Here is a 15,569-nt window from a genome sequence, read left to right as displayed (position 1 = left end):
AGTTAAAGAAAAACAAGCAACCAGGATACAGAGTTAGTCCATCAGCAGCAAATCATTGGATAATCTCTTCATAATTTGGGGAAATACTTATACTACACATCTGGAAACAGCTCAGCAGTCACTGCTTTTCATATGTGAAAACAATGACCTCGGACCTGGGTCACACGGTGGGGTAGTGGCCCATGGTGGGCGTACCCCACCTTTTGCCCTATGTCAGCAGCTCAACCTTCATGTGAAGGATAAAGAGGTGGACAATGAATGGATGAATGACCTCAGACCCTGAGATACTGAGAGCATACCTCAAGATTAAAGTGCTCTGATCTGTGACTCAAATGTCAAGGAAGGAAGATCCAACAGAGAGGAAGCACATCATCAAGTCAGGTGAAGCTTATTTAGACGACACAGCGTCAGGCGGAGCCACCAGCAGAGAACACGAGTGAACACGACACGTGTCTGACAAGAGTGGACGACGTCTATTAAAGGAAAATCTCATTTCCATTTCACAACAATATCACCTTCTTTCAAGTGGAACCTTTTCGCCCCTCCTCCCCCTCCTCCCCCTCTGTCCATCCAGCGTCTTGTCTCTGAAGTGTAATTCCCTCTGGAGCTGTTTGGAAGCAATCTCGCTGAAGGCTGCTCACATCCGTGCATTTGAAAATTACACTTTTTTTCCTTTCTTTTTTCTCATTACGCAAAACACCCTCTGAAGCCAGCGGCTATGCTTCATGCCCTGGTTCTAAAATCATGGAAGACAAACAATCCATTTGTCGAGAACAAAAACAAAATGATCTTCAGTTCACATTGTGTTTGTTTAGATTTAACACCAGAGAACTGTTGATCTGTGTTTTCCTGGAAATAATTAATTTCTCAACTGTCTTGTTTTTTTATCCAAAAATGATCACTTTCAATCATTTCTTTGTCATATGGAGCAAAGAAATCGGACAATGTTCACAAATCACCCTATGACTGGAAACTGAAGTTTGTAAACCTCATCACTCTCCTGCACCAAAGAAAAATCAACGTTTTAAGCTCACAGAGACAGGGTTAAAATTTCCTAAATATTATTAATATTTTATATGTGTATTTCAGGCTGGAGTAGCTTTAAAAGATTGACTTGATTGATTTAAAGTGTCAATATTAAGTGTAAATATTAATATATAATATTTTTACAGCAGTTTTTTGGAAGGTGCCATTTTCTGCCACTCGGAACAAATAAGTAAGTTTTTTTAAAGGAACTCTTAAGGGTTATGTAGTGGCAAGCGTATTCTTTAGAAATCGTAGGTGTAAGCAGGTGTAGATTTTATTATGTGATCCTTTAGTGTTTAGTTTTTTTTTATAGTTTCCCCACTGGAGATCACTGGTAGTTTGCCTGCAAAGACCACTTTAATCCAAATTAAAAACAAAAGCTGTGCCTCATCACGCCTGCAGTCCAATTCATGTTTTCGATTTGTTGTTGTTTTTGTGATCAATAAAATCAATAAAAACGTATAATATCTGAGGCATGTTTCGTAAATTAATTACAACGTCATTCTAAGCATGTTATTGAAAACATAAATAAGATTGGGAAAATTCTACCATTTTGGAGGGACCCCAAAAAAATCAATTGTGACCTGTCTTTGGGTCCCGACCCAGTGTTTGGACATGACTGCTTTAAAGTAAATCTTATCTTATCTTAAAACATAAATCTGGACTAAAACGTTGGGAAAATTTCTGCTATTTTTTGAGGGGCGTGGGACCCAGAAAAAATGTCTTCTGGACCATCTGTGGGTTCCAACCCAGTCTTTGAGAATCACTGCTGTACACAGTAAATACAGTGAGTATAGATTTGAAGACCTCCTTCTCCTGGTTCCCTTTAAGACAGGGAGCGGTCACTCATACTGGCAGATGACCATCAACATCCCTCTAACCTCCCCGTGCCCTCAGTCACTCTCTCACCGTCCAGCGGCTGCGATCCCCGGCAGTTGCTGCAGATGTGTTTGATCTCTTTGCTGATCTGGCAGTGGATCGTGAACGGCATGTTGTTGTTGTTGTTGGCGGCGGCGGGCGGACATCCCTGCTCCTCCCGCTGCTCAGCGGAGCTATTGCGGGACTTAGACCTAGTCCCGGTCAGGCAGAAACCTCTCCTCCTTCCCCTCCTCTCCGTCTTCGGCGAACGCTCCTCGGACGCGGGCACCGTTAAAGCCGGGCAGTCGGTGGCGGCGGACCCGGAGGAAAACCCGGGCCGTGAATACATCACGTCGCCTCCAATGCCCGCCATGTTGGGGCTGTTTCTGGCGGACTGAGCCTGGACCTTCTCACCCTCTGCCCCGGAGCAAGGAGGAGGTTTTCAAACGGTTCACAGTGTCTCACGAGACGACGGACTTCCGGTCACACAGCTTACAAAATAAAAGCATCTTTGAACGCGGGAGTTTATATTGATACAAATATTTTGGACTAATTAAGGGCAGCTGTATGCGTAGACCTTTCATTGGGTGGTGGTCTACTACATTTGTTAAGCATGTAAAAGCTTGATTTTATTTTCATTTTTGTACATATTTTCTATATTTTTTTTTAATATATATTTTCTAAGTAAAACTTTCTAAATCTTAATAAAAGAAAGAAATCAAAGTTCTCTGAAGGTTGTTATTGGAACCGAACGTGCAACCAAAAGCTAAATTTAGGAGAACCTAGGGCAAACCTTCAGGGAACGTTCCCACAATTTAAAGGTATAAAATAAACAGATAACACATAATAACAATAATAAGAATAGTAACAAAGTAATAATAGTAGTTAAAACCCATATATTGTAATGATATACCTATAACGTGTCACTAAACCAATGCACAAGCTCACTTAAAATACAATTAACATCTTTCTTTCTTTCTTTCTTTCTTTCTTTCTTTCGTTCTTTCTATTTCTTTTTTCAAAATAACACCATTTTCTTTGATAGCTACATTTTATTTCTCTGGATGAAGAAAGTCTTTAAAACATCAATACACACAAACACAGCATGTCAACAAAAACTTATTTTAGAACTTTTTTTTAATTATTGTCACTGCACTTATTTTGTACATCTACAGTAATTTAATAAAACCTAAATTTCGGCACAGATTGAGCCACTCAGAGTGAAATGAAGGGTCATAAAACCTGTAGTTGCATGTCCCTGCCTGCAGGCGGGGCTCCCTTACAAGTGATGTGGGTGAAATGAACTCATCATCATCATCGTCATACAGTGACAGACTGAAGCTGTAGACTGTTGAGGAGGAGTCGTCTGTCATCACAACACCAAAGCTACGTAAACTGGTGTTCATGCTGTCGTCTTTGTTACTTCTTCATTTCCATTCTCCTCGCGTGTATAATAATGCAGGTGCTGATGTTTGGATCAAAAGCACAAGCTGCTTTTGAAATCACTGCACATGATGACTCATGGAGCCTTTTCAAATTCAAAGTGAAAGGCTGAGTGTGGCAAGATAAAAGGGGTGAAGAGTTTCAGCGGACAGTCTTTTGTCTGGACTCAGCTCTCCGTGCTTTAATAAATGAGTCAGACCTTTGGTTACCAATGAAGATGCCCTCTAAAAACTGTGAGGAATTTCTGATCCACGATGGAGAGGAATGATTTAATCGCAGTTTAATCGAAAAATGAAGACCGAACAGGAAGGACTGTCTTTGCTCCTGAAGTACCACACAAGTTTCATTCAGTCACGCTCTAAACTCCGCAGATTCTCCGGAGCATGTCAGATGAGAGGCTGTATGTGCGAAAACCAAATTACAAAAAGCAGGGTTCCCATGGGTCCTTGAAATCTTTAAAAGTTTGTGAATTTGAAAAATAATAAAAGGCCCTTGAAAGGAAATCACCTTGAATAGAGATGGGTCATGGAAAGTGCTTGAATTTTGCTCAAGAAAGAAATGAAGTTATATATTTTAGGTAGATTTTCCCTTGTTTGTTACGACGCCACCTACTGTTTCATGCCCTGCGTTGCTTGATGTACGTAGACGAGGCCTACACAGGACAAACATGGAGTCATCACTTGTGCTGTTGTGTCCACCGTGAGATTCCGTGTAGAACAATGAGCGAGTAAAGTTAAGCAAAGAGAGAACAAATGACAATGTGATGTCAGGGAAATGAAAATTCCAAGATCTCTATCTCACCAAAGACAAATTACAGAGACTGACTTTGACCCAAGATCCCGGGGACAATCACTTGTCCAGATGCAGAGCTGATGCAAATCAATAAAAGTGGACGCCATCATGGACGAAGCAGCTCTTGCATGAATTTGAATTTGAGGGGTATTGGTTCTGTAAAAGTCCTTGAAAAGTCTTCATATTTAATGGCAACCAAGATGTGGCCACCCCTGAAAAAGGTTGCTCTGGAGGTAGTCTTGTAAGACCCCTTCATTTAATCTCAGGTTTATGTGCAATAGCACATTAACCTGTCACAACAGGTGTCACAACATCATTTTGGAAGGAAGAAACTATACAGTGTACAATGTGCAGTTTTCATCTCTTTGTTCTGCTGCATTCATTAAAAAAGTGAAGATGGTGGAAAGCTGGCGAGTCACAGGGTGACAAAACAGTTGGGTACAAGCAAAGAAGAGACCAAAGAAAGGGCGGACTCTTGCAATAAAATGTGCTCAAAGTGAGCAAATAGAAGATGAAGCGACAGAAGTCAATTTTAACTAGATTCCTGACTGTTCTACGGTGTAGGACGAGGAAGTGTTCATCGGAAAGATGAAGATGTCGGGAGACTGCAGGTCTGGAATAATGTCCACTCCATCTCCCGCAGGCATTGCAAGGTCAGGTTAACTCTGACGGCTTCAAACCTGCACTGGCCACGTTCATTTTGGCAGAATCTTTTCCTGCCAACATGGCGGTGGAAACGTGGTGCAAACAAACCGAGTCACGTGACGCCCAGAGATCTACTGAGCTAAGTCATGTCAGAACACAGTAGGACACACCATCGGGAGTTCAAAGAAGGTGCGAGCCCTTCACCTGGATGCTACACAGATTGTCCTGCTATTGTGAATTTGCTGCTTTCTTCATGTGTGAACGGCAAACCCCGGAGAAAGCTCCGGACATTACCAGGAGTTAATGTTAGAAAATGTTGCTCGATGAAGCTTAATGACTCGTGCGATGCTCTGGCAAAACACTTAACTCATCTCTGTGTAAGAATCACAGTTTTCACTGTATCATCCTAATCAATATTGTCAGCGTCCTTATTTTCATCTATAAATGTGCTTCTCTTTCTTTTGTATTGATCTGAATTAGATTGAGTTGTCGATGTAACAAGGAGGAAAATGGGAGCACAAGCTAAAGGAGCAACAGGAAGATATTTTCAGGTCTGACAGGAGAATATAAAACATCTTTATATGGAAACAGTGACTACAAATCAGATTGACACAAAAAAAACTGCGTCCAGGTGCACGTCATGAGAAGGAAAGTGTTATTTTCAGCCGAAACACAGTTAATAGTGTCACGACATGGAGTTTAAATCAGGCTTTCAGAGACAGATGGAAGGATGCAGGCGTGAATTATTATTCAGTGCTGCACCTACAGCAAGTATTCAGATATTTTATCCTCTTATATCTTGTTAAGGATTTATTCCAGATGAAAAAGTCTTGGGGAGAACCACAAGAATCTTAATTAGTTTTGGGGCAGACATTCTTGGCTTATTGAGGATGAATCCCAATAACTCTGGTGGACCTCAAACTTTCTTTATCCAGCACAGGATAATAAGGCTTTTACAATTTTGCCTTTTCTTAAACCGCCAAGGTTTCAACACTTCGTCCCTGGTGTTTTTTAAACTGGCACCTGAAAGTTTTACATTTTAATTCCCTGGATCCAGAAGACTTCCTGGATCTGTATAGACCTTTTGTTTTGAATTGGCCTGAACCATGTTAAATTTAAACTGTGGATGTGGATCAGATCCAGATGAAAACTTAAGGTCCATTTACACTCAATTTATGTCCCAAACTTTATCTCCAGAGTCTTTTGCATTGGTATGGACGTTTATGCAATACTTCCTGTAGAGGGCAGTGGCGAGTACCAAGTTGCAGGCATCAACAAACATGGTTAATTTATTGTGCTTGATCTGAAATGGACTGAAACGCAAGCAGAGTTTGTGACGGTGGAATGTAAGAAAGTTAATGGCACCAATTACTCGTTGGCGTTGCCGATGAGGGAGATCGACGATGAGCGACATTTTTAATATTTCTGTATGTCAGCCATGACTTTTGACAACTTGCTTCCCTGGATAGCCCCTCGAAACAAACAAGCCGCATCCCACAGCGCGCCAGTGAGTGAAGCCGAGCACCTGGCACGTATAGGCTATTCTTCTAGTTTTTCTGACTGATTGGACTATTGACTCTATACTGCCCCCATCGTTTGTGAGGGTATTGCTCCGTTGAGCATTCTTTTCTTTTGCGTATCGTGGATTTGGTCCTGGAAAGTCATTGAAAATGCCTTGAATTTGATGTCAACCAAGATGTGGCAGCCCTGAAAAAGCTTGCTTCATACCATCTCTTGTGTAGGTTCTTACCTAAGTTTAACGGGAACATTCTTGGGTGATCACCTACCCATCAGATTAATCTGTAGACAGGAAGATGTTGTCCTGAACTGGCAGCTCAGAACAACTGTGGATTTGGTTTCGACTCAGACAGAAACACCGGTGCCAGGCTCAGTGAGGCACAAAGGCCGGGCAGGTCACAGCTCAATGTGCTGCTGATGGCGATTGACTTTGTGCCTCAGCGTGTCTGTCAGCCGGAGCGCTCTGGTAACGCCCCCACTCCTGTGCACTCAAACAGACGGACACGCACGGGTGAATTCGCACAGACACACACACACACACACATCTGAAGCCATCCCACCGAGAGCACAGGTGTCCTCGTCACAGCCAAGGTGGCAGCGTATCATCAGCTGTCCGATTATTTTGTGAGATCTTTACACCTGTCTAGAGCAGGGGTCTCAGACTCAAACAACCTTGGTAGAGCTTCAACTCTGGTCAGGAGGAGGCCAGTCGAGTGGAAGAAAAGTCCCAAAACAATCTGTTTAGATTAAACAGATGAGTGATGTGATATGATCTGCATCCAGATGAAATTTTCAGCCCCACGTCATCAGTGACCTGTATCTTAAGAGTCTGTCAACACGTTTGACTTAGATCTACTCGGATCCCCTGCACTTCATCGCGACTCTTCTCGATCCTCGTCATAAAAATCATTACTTGGATGTTACTTGCTGGTGGGGATAAAGAAGCGCTCGATCCAGGCTGCGTTTGACACAGAGAGCCCGCTTGGAGACGGAGAAGCGCGAAACATGGTGCCAGCCATATCCCAAATTTGAGGCTTCAAAATGTGAGCTCAGATTTGTTTGACATTGAAACCGTTTGCTATTGGAGAACGACTCTCTGTGGCACCTAACACCAACTCTTTTCGGCTTTTACCTGCAAGTCGTAGTGAAACCGAATCTATGCCGACCTTGCAGTCGATGCACTCTTAAAATCCATCTTGTGTACGAGTACAACGTTATTGTTGTTCGTTGTTATTGTGTGAGCTGCACAATAAAACAGTCTTTTATCTCCATCTTCCTTCTTGTGAAGACTTTTGTCGCTCCGGGATTGAAAAGTGCCACAAAAACCTGCCTCAAAGTGAAAATAATTACGATGAATTAAACAGGTTATTGATCAGGGAGAACCGGGGTCACGAGGGTCAGTCACTGCATTAACAGCCAAATGAAAATTATCAATATGAGCACTCTTGCTAACTCCCCCACACTGACTCTGGCCCACATTTACAGGTCAAACTTGCTTTTAAAACCATGCCTTTAAGCTAAATTCTGCTAACTTTAACTAATGGGTGCATTTCCACCGGCTCTACTCGCCACACCACGCCACGGTTTAAGTAGTAGTTTCCACTAGCATAGTACCTGGTGCCAGGTACTATTTTTAGTACCTGTTCCGGCGAGGTTCCAAAAGCGTGCTGAGTAGGTAACTATGCGATGATTGGTCAGACTGTCGGCCACTGACTGGCCAGAGTGCTGTCAGGAAGAGACATCCCACACACACATCAAGCCAAACAGTGCCAAACTGTAGATGACTTAAAACTACTTAACAATCCTAAAACGTGGGTTAATCTCCAACGTGGGTTAATCTCCAACAACTACAGAAGTCTGGGCGACCCACAGATGTCACGATGCTCTTCCTATCAAAGCTACTGTAATGTCAAGGCTTGGGTTTAGACCAGAGGTGGCAAACTGGCGGCCCACGGGCCACATGCAGCCCCCCCCCCCCCCCCATCATTTACATGCGGGCCGCCAAGTTTCTTTACACAGCAATTTAGACAGATAAATTCATTATGCATCAGTTTTATTTTAAGCTCATGGTGACCACCTGCTACTCAACTCTTGTTGGAGTTTCCCCCCCACCGGCCCCGTTTAAAGCGTTCCTTTCCTTTGATCTCCACTGTGTTGTCCTGGTGACTGAATACTCAGTAATAAAATAGTAAAGCACTTGAAAACTATAAAAAGACAACATATCCTCCTTTTTCAGTTGGGTAATAGTTATTAATGAAGACAGTTGTGATCATTAGCGTCTTTATAATTCATCTCTTCTGTCTCCAAAGCCAAAAACCCTTGACTATCCATTAACCCACAGATTGTCTGGCCTTCTGTCTCCATGAGGCAAAAAAATATTAATCATCCATGAGGCCTTTGATGTTGCTGCTGCTGCTGCTGCTAATTTGGTCCTTGAGCCGAGACTGTCGTCCTTACAGAGATGTAATGTGGAAAATGAAAGTGTCAGTGAGGGTGGACACCTGCGGTGCAGAGTTTATAACTCACCCCTGCTATTAAACCTCAGTCACACCTGCTCTTTTAAACGTCCACGATGCAACATCTGCATCACCAGATATCAGGAAATGTGGATATAATTGTATATTTCAAACTTTCTGCTTATCAGGGTTTGGCAGGAGCTCATGAGTTCAGGATGGGATTTACGTGTTCCATTTGAACTTAAAAACATATTGCTATTGCCAATAGCAATATGTTTTTAATAATTATGAATATTTTCTGGTTTCTTGACTCCATATAAAAAAGAAATCATCATTGTGCACACAACAACTAATCAATTGAGAAACTAATTTTTATAGATTTATTGTTTATAATCAGTCTGTATGTGACCAGACTTTAGATATGTGACTAGACTTTGGTAGAAGTTGAAGTCCTTTTTATAATATTACTTCAGTAAAAGTCTTAAGGTTTATGACATTCACTGTACTTAAGAATCAAAAGTATTTGTTTGATACACTTGAATGCACTTGAGGTGAGGAGGAGTTAGCAGTTGTCTTTCACCATAAACCACTTAACCATTTAACACCTAAGCCTCAATATGTCCGTCTGGACTTTTTCATGCTTATTTTAACCATAAAAGCAGAATTTTTTTAGAATAACTTTCAATATCTGGCAGTGATTTGCATTGTACTGCTCGTTTAATTAGTATTAATTACTAGAAATTAAAGAAAAACAGAAAGTTTTATTTAGAAAAACACTGTAGTTGTACATGAACACCAGATACTTATGTACAGGTGTTTCTCCAACTCTCTCCTCTGGTGACAAAGATGCTGATTCGCCGGCTTCCTGAAATTACCGTAATAACCACACATAAGCTTCGCAATTTTAGCAAAAACCTTCACGTAACTACGGTAATGCAAAGATACGCTGGGTGTTAAAGGGTTAAATATACGGATAATTAAGGATACGCATCAACCTTTGTTCTTTGACCGAAACCTGCAATCTTCATTAAAAAACTATTTAAATGTGCAAACTGTTTTTGTTGGTAATTGCACTGGCAACTTGTGCCATTTTAGCCTTTAATCGCACTGGTTTGTAGCTCATTAGCTTCACAGTAGGAGCTTCCTGCTTCACCCCGCCACTTCCTGTAGCTTCCTCTGGTTTTCCTCCAGTGGATAAATCATAACAAAAGTTGACAGAATAATCATCTCCACTTGGTAACACAGATCCATGTGAGGATGACGATGTATTGAAATGTCAAAGGGTCTTAATCAAGGGTCCCCAACTCTATGTTTGTCCAAGGGCCAGAATTTTCCATGACAGACACGTTGGGGGCCGGACATTCAAATACAAATGAATAAAATCAAAATTTGGACTAATCATTTATTGTTTATTGTATTTATTGTTTTTATTTTACTTATACTCTTAGGACTTTTTGAGGTTTAGGATAAGGTATTTATTTTTTTATTATTTGTTTCTACCTTTTCCGATGTAAACACTGACCTTGACTGAATCAAAAAGTGCATTGAAAAATAATAATAGAAGAACTAGCAATAAAATGATTTTGGTCGTACCTGTCCGTCGTACACCTCAGAGTGGGTAAAAAAGTGCACAATATTAGCATTTGTTTCTGTCGTATACGACCCACAAACATCTCAAAGTGCCTTTAACAGCAGCTCTCCAGGTAATTCATGATAATTATTAATATTATTATTTATTTCGTGGCCATGCATCATTTTACCGTGTTTCTTCCCCAGGTCATGTCTGGGGCTCCGTAGTAAGGAAATGTATTGTGTCATTATTAAGTGATGTGTCCTCACTAAGGTAGGTGTGTGTGTGTGTGTGTGTGTGTTCCTGTAAATGTGTGAGACTTGGCCGAGTGCAGGAACATGACTCACTCTCTCTGTCTCCCGTGTCTCTGCAGCTCATTGGCTTTGATCGCTGGCCTTCACTCACTCACACAGACGGACTCTTTACTTTGGCTCAACAGCAGTGGTGCTGCTGTGTTATGGATTGCGGGTTGTTGTGTAGTTTGTCTTTGCCCGGAGGACAAAGTGCGACAGCGTCTTTCCCTTATATTGTTCCTGTTAAATTATGAACAGTAAAACATTTGGATATATCTCTCGGTGTAGATCCTGACATCACTCTGCTCTCTGATTCAGACGCCGACCTTCATTCAGGTTTTCCTCCCAACAGTCGTCTTGTCAGAGCAGAGAAGACGAAACCACATGCCACGGGATGAAGAATGAAGAGTGTTCTTTCGTCTTCATGGTTCCATAGAAGAAAAGCCTGCACCTCTTCTCACTCTTTCTTCCTTCCAGGTCTGTATCAGTGCTCCCTCTGTTTGACAGAGAGCGTGGGGGTGATGCCTGCATCGCTGCTCTTTGTGAGCAGGAAGACTAAGCTCTCGCCAGCTAAGCTGACCTGGATTTCCGGTTGCTGGAGCAGAGAGCTGTGCTTGCCTGGGATCTGGACGGACTTGAGACGATTCAGCGCAGCGGAGACGAGACGCCAAAAAAACAAAGGCGAGTCTGGGAAGAATCTGGCTGAATGAATGTGCATATAAATAGACGAGCGATGTCACAGAAATATCCCCGGGCACAGTCTGCAGTCCTTGTGTGTTACTGTAGAAACGATTATGGGTGCAGAAGATAACCACGGTGGTGACAACGGGATCGTGGCGGTCCATCAACACATGAGCATCGTGCAGTTTGTTGTTTTTCACCTGATGTTGAAACTCAAGCTGTGTTCCATTTGTAGTCGGAACTCGGAATTTCTGAGGTCACAGAAACTCAGCTTTCCTGTAGCTGTCCTTAAACTTTTAAGGAAAATTAAATCTGCCTCCACTATTGAACATTTTAAATCTGCTTTTAAAGACCCACCTCTTCTCCTTGGCCTTCACTTCAGGATAAAAATAGTCCACCGGGACACTTCTATGTAGTTTTTACCACTTAACTATTCTTTTATGTCACTATTTTACTGTTTTACTTCCATCTTTTATTGATGTTATGTATGATTTTTCATAAATGTTCTCTAGGGACTAGAGGACTTTAGTACCTGGTGCTTTTTTTAGTTCCTGCTCCGATGAGGTTCAGCTGAGCCGATACTAAAATGTGACGTCATCAGACTGCCGGTCACTGATTGGTCGCAGCATGTCGTCACTGAAGAGTCACAAGCGCAAAGTCCAACCTTCCTGCTGTGTAAGTACTGATCTGCCTCTGACTTTAAAGAGTTAATAAAGTGGCTAAATATTCTTATATACGTGTCCTCCCGTCTCACAACACACAGTATATCTAATGTTTTTTTAAGTAACACCTAAAGAGTAAATTTAATCTGTTAAATGTGTTATAAATTAGGAAATCGAAACACTGCTGTGTCGCATTTGTATTAATGTGGTTTATGAACACAGTAAAGCAGCCTGGCAGCTTTTAAACGACACTAAAAGAGTCAATTTAACTCTTTACATTTAACTTTTAGTGCTTATGTTTAAACTTAATCAGTTACATTTAACACAAATCCTGACTGTGTCTGGTTCTAATCAGAACTGGTATTAAATTGTGAATTTGACTATTTTGAGTTGTGAAGTCAACGTGTGCTCTCTTGATTAGCAAACCCGTGGCTTTAAACAGAGTTTCTAATGAGTACATCTATTTATGAAATGTTTACAGTGTAGTTTCAATAGAAAGCCATTTAAATTCCCCCTGTTTGACTCTTGAAATTGCCAGACAACAACAATTTTAGTATAAATGGAACCACAGCTGTGTCTGAGTGCATGCCAGACACTGATGGAACATAAAAAAGATCTAATCTAATGGAGGGTCAAGAGGTTAATAAATTGTACTACATTGATTTACTCCATTCTCTAAATATTTGGCTTAAATGTATTCACTTCTGAATCAAAATGAATCAGGCGGAGGTTAAGAATCTGTGCAGTGACATCAAAAACGCCTCGGTGATAAACTCATGTACACCCGGCCTCACACACACACACACACACACAATCTAAATGAGTGGTGATAGCCTTGGTTATTTATCACATACGAATGTTGACGTAGCAGCAGCTAAACACACAAACATGACAGCAGTGAGAAACAGGGATTCTTCACGCTTCAAAGGAAGAAAGGGTGAAAATGAAGCCGCCCTCTGCTGATAATGCTGCCAGGGCCCGCAGGATTCTCTGTGATGCCACGCCACCACCACCACCACCACCACCACCACCACCACCACCAACACCACCACCAACACTGCCTGCTCTCGTCTGTTTCCAGCCCATAGCCAGGAGCAAAGACCATCTCTTTTCCCTCATCCTCCTCCTCCAGATTCAAGCCATGGCAAGGTCTGGAAGAAACAGTTTCTGCTGCGACTCAGCACATCCTCTAAACGCTGCCAATCTGACTGTGAACGGAGAGGAGGTGCAGCTTTTTAATGGGAAACAAAATGGAGAGGAAGAAGTCCTAAAGGTCAAATCAGGCAAAGGAGGAAGAATGTGAGTAACTCCTGATCTCATTAAGATCAGTGTAAAGCCAGCTTTTTCTTTGCCCTTCCTCCCCCTCTCCATATGAATTTCTTAGTTTGGCTTGAGGCTTCACAATAAAAGCACATCTATACATGTTCATGTATATGTTTGGCCTACAGTAAATTCAAGGTTTAATGACTTGGTTTTAATGTGATCAGGGACAGAACAATTACAACACTGGGGGAATTTAGGTTTTTGTAGTGAACCTGCACAACCAGGCTACACACACACACACACACAGAGGCTCGCTCAGCTATCCTTTTAAGGACACTGCACTGACGTCAATCCATTTAGACATGCAAAACCAGGGAGCCGCCTGAGTGTCTAGTTTGGTCAGTGGGAGGTCGTTCATGTGAAAGAAAACTTAGAAAAAGACATCAAAATCAAAATAACGTTCATGATGATATTTCAAAATGAAAGTGTTTGTGTTGATATGGAAGTTGACAATATTAATGTATTTATGATGCAAAATGAAAAACTTTAATAATAATGTAATACAAAAACCCTAATCATGACCATCACCACAATTCCAAGTTCAGCACTTCCTCAGACGTGAGCATCTGCCTCATTAGGACCAGGTTTTTGGTCCCAATGAGGACGAGGTCAATGTTTATGCCAGAAAAAAAAGTTCTTAAGAGGAAACAAATACAAGCACACACACACACAGAAACATCAGGTTGTTCTGTGAGAGTGGAATGCAGAATATATGGCTTGTGTGTGTGTGTGTGTGTGAAACCTGGTATTCCTTATGTTGTGGGGACCTAAATCTGTTAACACTGTCATATTATGGGGACCTGTCTTCCTTATGGGGACAGACATCAAGCCCCCCTATAGTGTAAATGACTACATTTTAAGGTGAAGATATGTTTTAAAGTTATAAATTAAGGTTAGAGTAAGTCTCCAGAAAATGAATGTCAGTTTTTATTTTTATTTAACCTTTGTTCAGGTTGGTCCCACAACAGTGCAGCAGCAGCATAATGGCATTAAAAACAACAAACAAAAAATACAATTAAAGTTAAATAAAAAACTTCACTCAATGTAACGAGGGCTTGAATTTGAAGCTCAGATAATAATTTGTTCCATGTATTATGTGCTGAAAATCCAAACGCTTTCTTGCCCAGTTCAGGTCGTAACTTTGGGGGAAACTGCAAAACATCCATATATCGAAAGATTGTGTGTGTGTCTGTGTGTGTGTATGTGTGTGTGTGTGTGTGCGTGTGTGTGTGTGTGTGTGTGTGTCATCAGGTTGTCATCAGGTTGTCATCAGAGGAGAAATGCTGAGCGATTCCTCCAGGCCGTGTTCTCCAGTTCTGCTCGGTGACATTTTCAGCACCGAGAGGCAGTGGACAGCTCCGCATTTACATGAGCCTCCCCTGTGTGTGTGTGTGTGTGTGTATGTCAATGTAATGTCCTCTGAAGTCATGGAGACCATACTCTGTGTGTGTGTGTGTGTGTGTGTGTGTGTGTGTGTGTGTGTGTGTGTGTGTGTGTGTGTGTGTGTAAGTGTAAATAAACCCATATCCAGATGCTTATGATCCATGGCTTCGCTGCAGCGCCGCGCTGCTACCATGGCAACAAAGGAAACAAACAATAACCACCAACATTAAATGAGCATGTCTCGATCCAGAGCATCCATCATTCATCCATCCATCCGTCCATCCATCCAGTCTTCTTCTTAATCACAGAATGACCAAGTTTGTCTGCGACCGACGACCGAGGCGGAGTCTGGTTGAAGCAACAGCAACCGACTCTACTCATGATGATGATGATGTAGATGAAGATGAAGATGATGATGTTTGTCACGTGGACATGTAGAATAAAAGCCGGCCTGCATGTGTGAGGAGCGCGCGCTCTCAGGGCACCATAGAAACCACCACAGCCGCACAACGAAAACCCACAGTCATGATGGTGATGATGATGATGATGATGAGGAAGGAAAAACTGTCAGTGGACACATCCACTAAGGACGAGTGTGTGTGTGTGTGCGCGTGTCTGTCCTCCCTACCTGTCTCCAGGTGCAGAGAGATCCTCGCCTCGGTGATGTAAGGCGTGTCACTCTTGGACCGGACTCTGCGGATCGGTCTGCGGTCATCGACCTCCTCCTCCTCCGGCACTGCCGCCGCCGCCATATTCGGCCAGCCGGGCAGCAGCGTCCACAGGCGGGGACGGAGAGAGAGACAGAGACACTCGGAGCAGCCGCAGCAGCAGCAGCAGGAGCCGCTCGTGCAGACGGTGTGGGAGGTGGAGGACAGGGGGGAGGGTGTGTGTGAGACAGTGTCTCTCTGTGTGTTGTGTG

At 42.3% G+C, this 15,569-nt stretch overlaps 1 protein-coding gene and 1 long non-coding RNA gene across 3 annotated transcripts in view; one reads left to right on the top strand and one right to left on the bottom strand.

Annotated features, from left to right (window-relative positions):
• The window catches only part of phactr1 (phosphatase and actin regulator 1), a 27,658-nt gene extending 12,135 nt beyond the window's left edge, over positions 1-15,523 (bottom strand). Inside the window, exon 1 of one of the 2 annotated variants that reach the window (XM_058639028.1) lies at positions 15,279-15,523. In XM_058639028.1, coding sequence (XP_058495011.1) covers positions 15,279-15,402 — 124 coding nt within the window. In that variant the 5' untranslated portion in view covers positions 15,403-15,523. Of the gene's footprint in view, positions 1-1,935; positions 2,330-15,278 lie in introns of those variants that run through there. The other variant, XM_058639027.1, reaches the window with a different exon arrangement.
• LOC131466003 (uncharacterized) lies at positions 11,306-14,750 on the top strand. The gene is made up of 3 exons (XR_009241368.1): positions 11,306-11,957; positions 13,077-13,243; positions 14,530-14,750. It is a non-coding gene; the product is annotated as an uncharacterized LOC131466003 (long non-coding RNA).
• Positions 15,524-15,569: the final 46 nt, after the last annotated feature.

This window comes from Solea solea, chromosome 9 (assembly GCF_958295425.1).
Source record: "Solea solea chromosome 9, fSolSol10.1, whole genome shotgun sequence".
NCBI classification, from domain to species: Eukaryota; Metazoa; Chordata; class Actinopteri; order Pleuronectiformes; family Soleidae; genus Solea; species Solea solea.
This window is presented reverse-complemented; position numbering and strand designations above follow the sequence as displayed.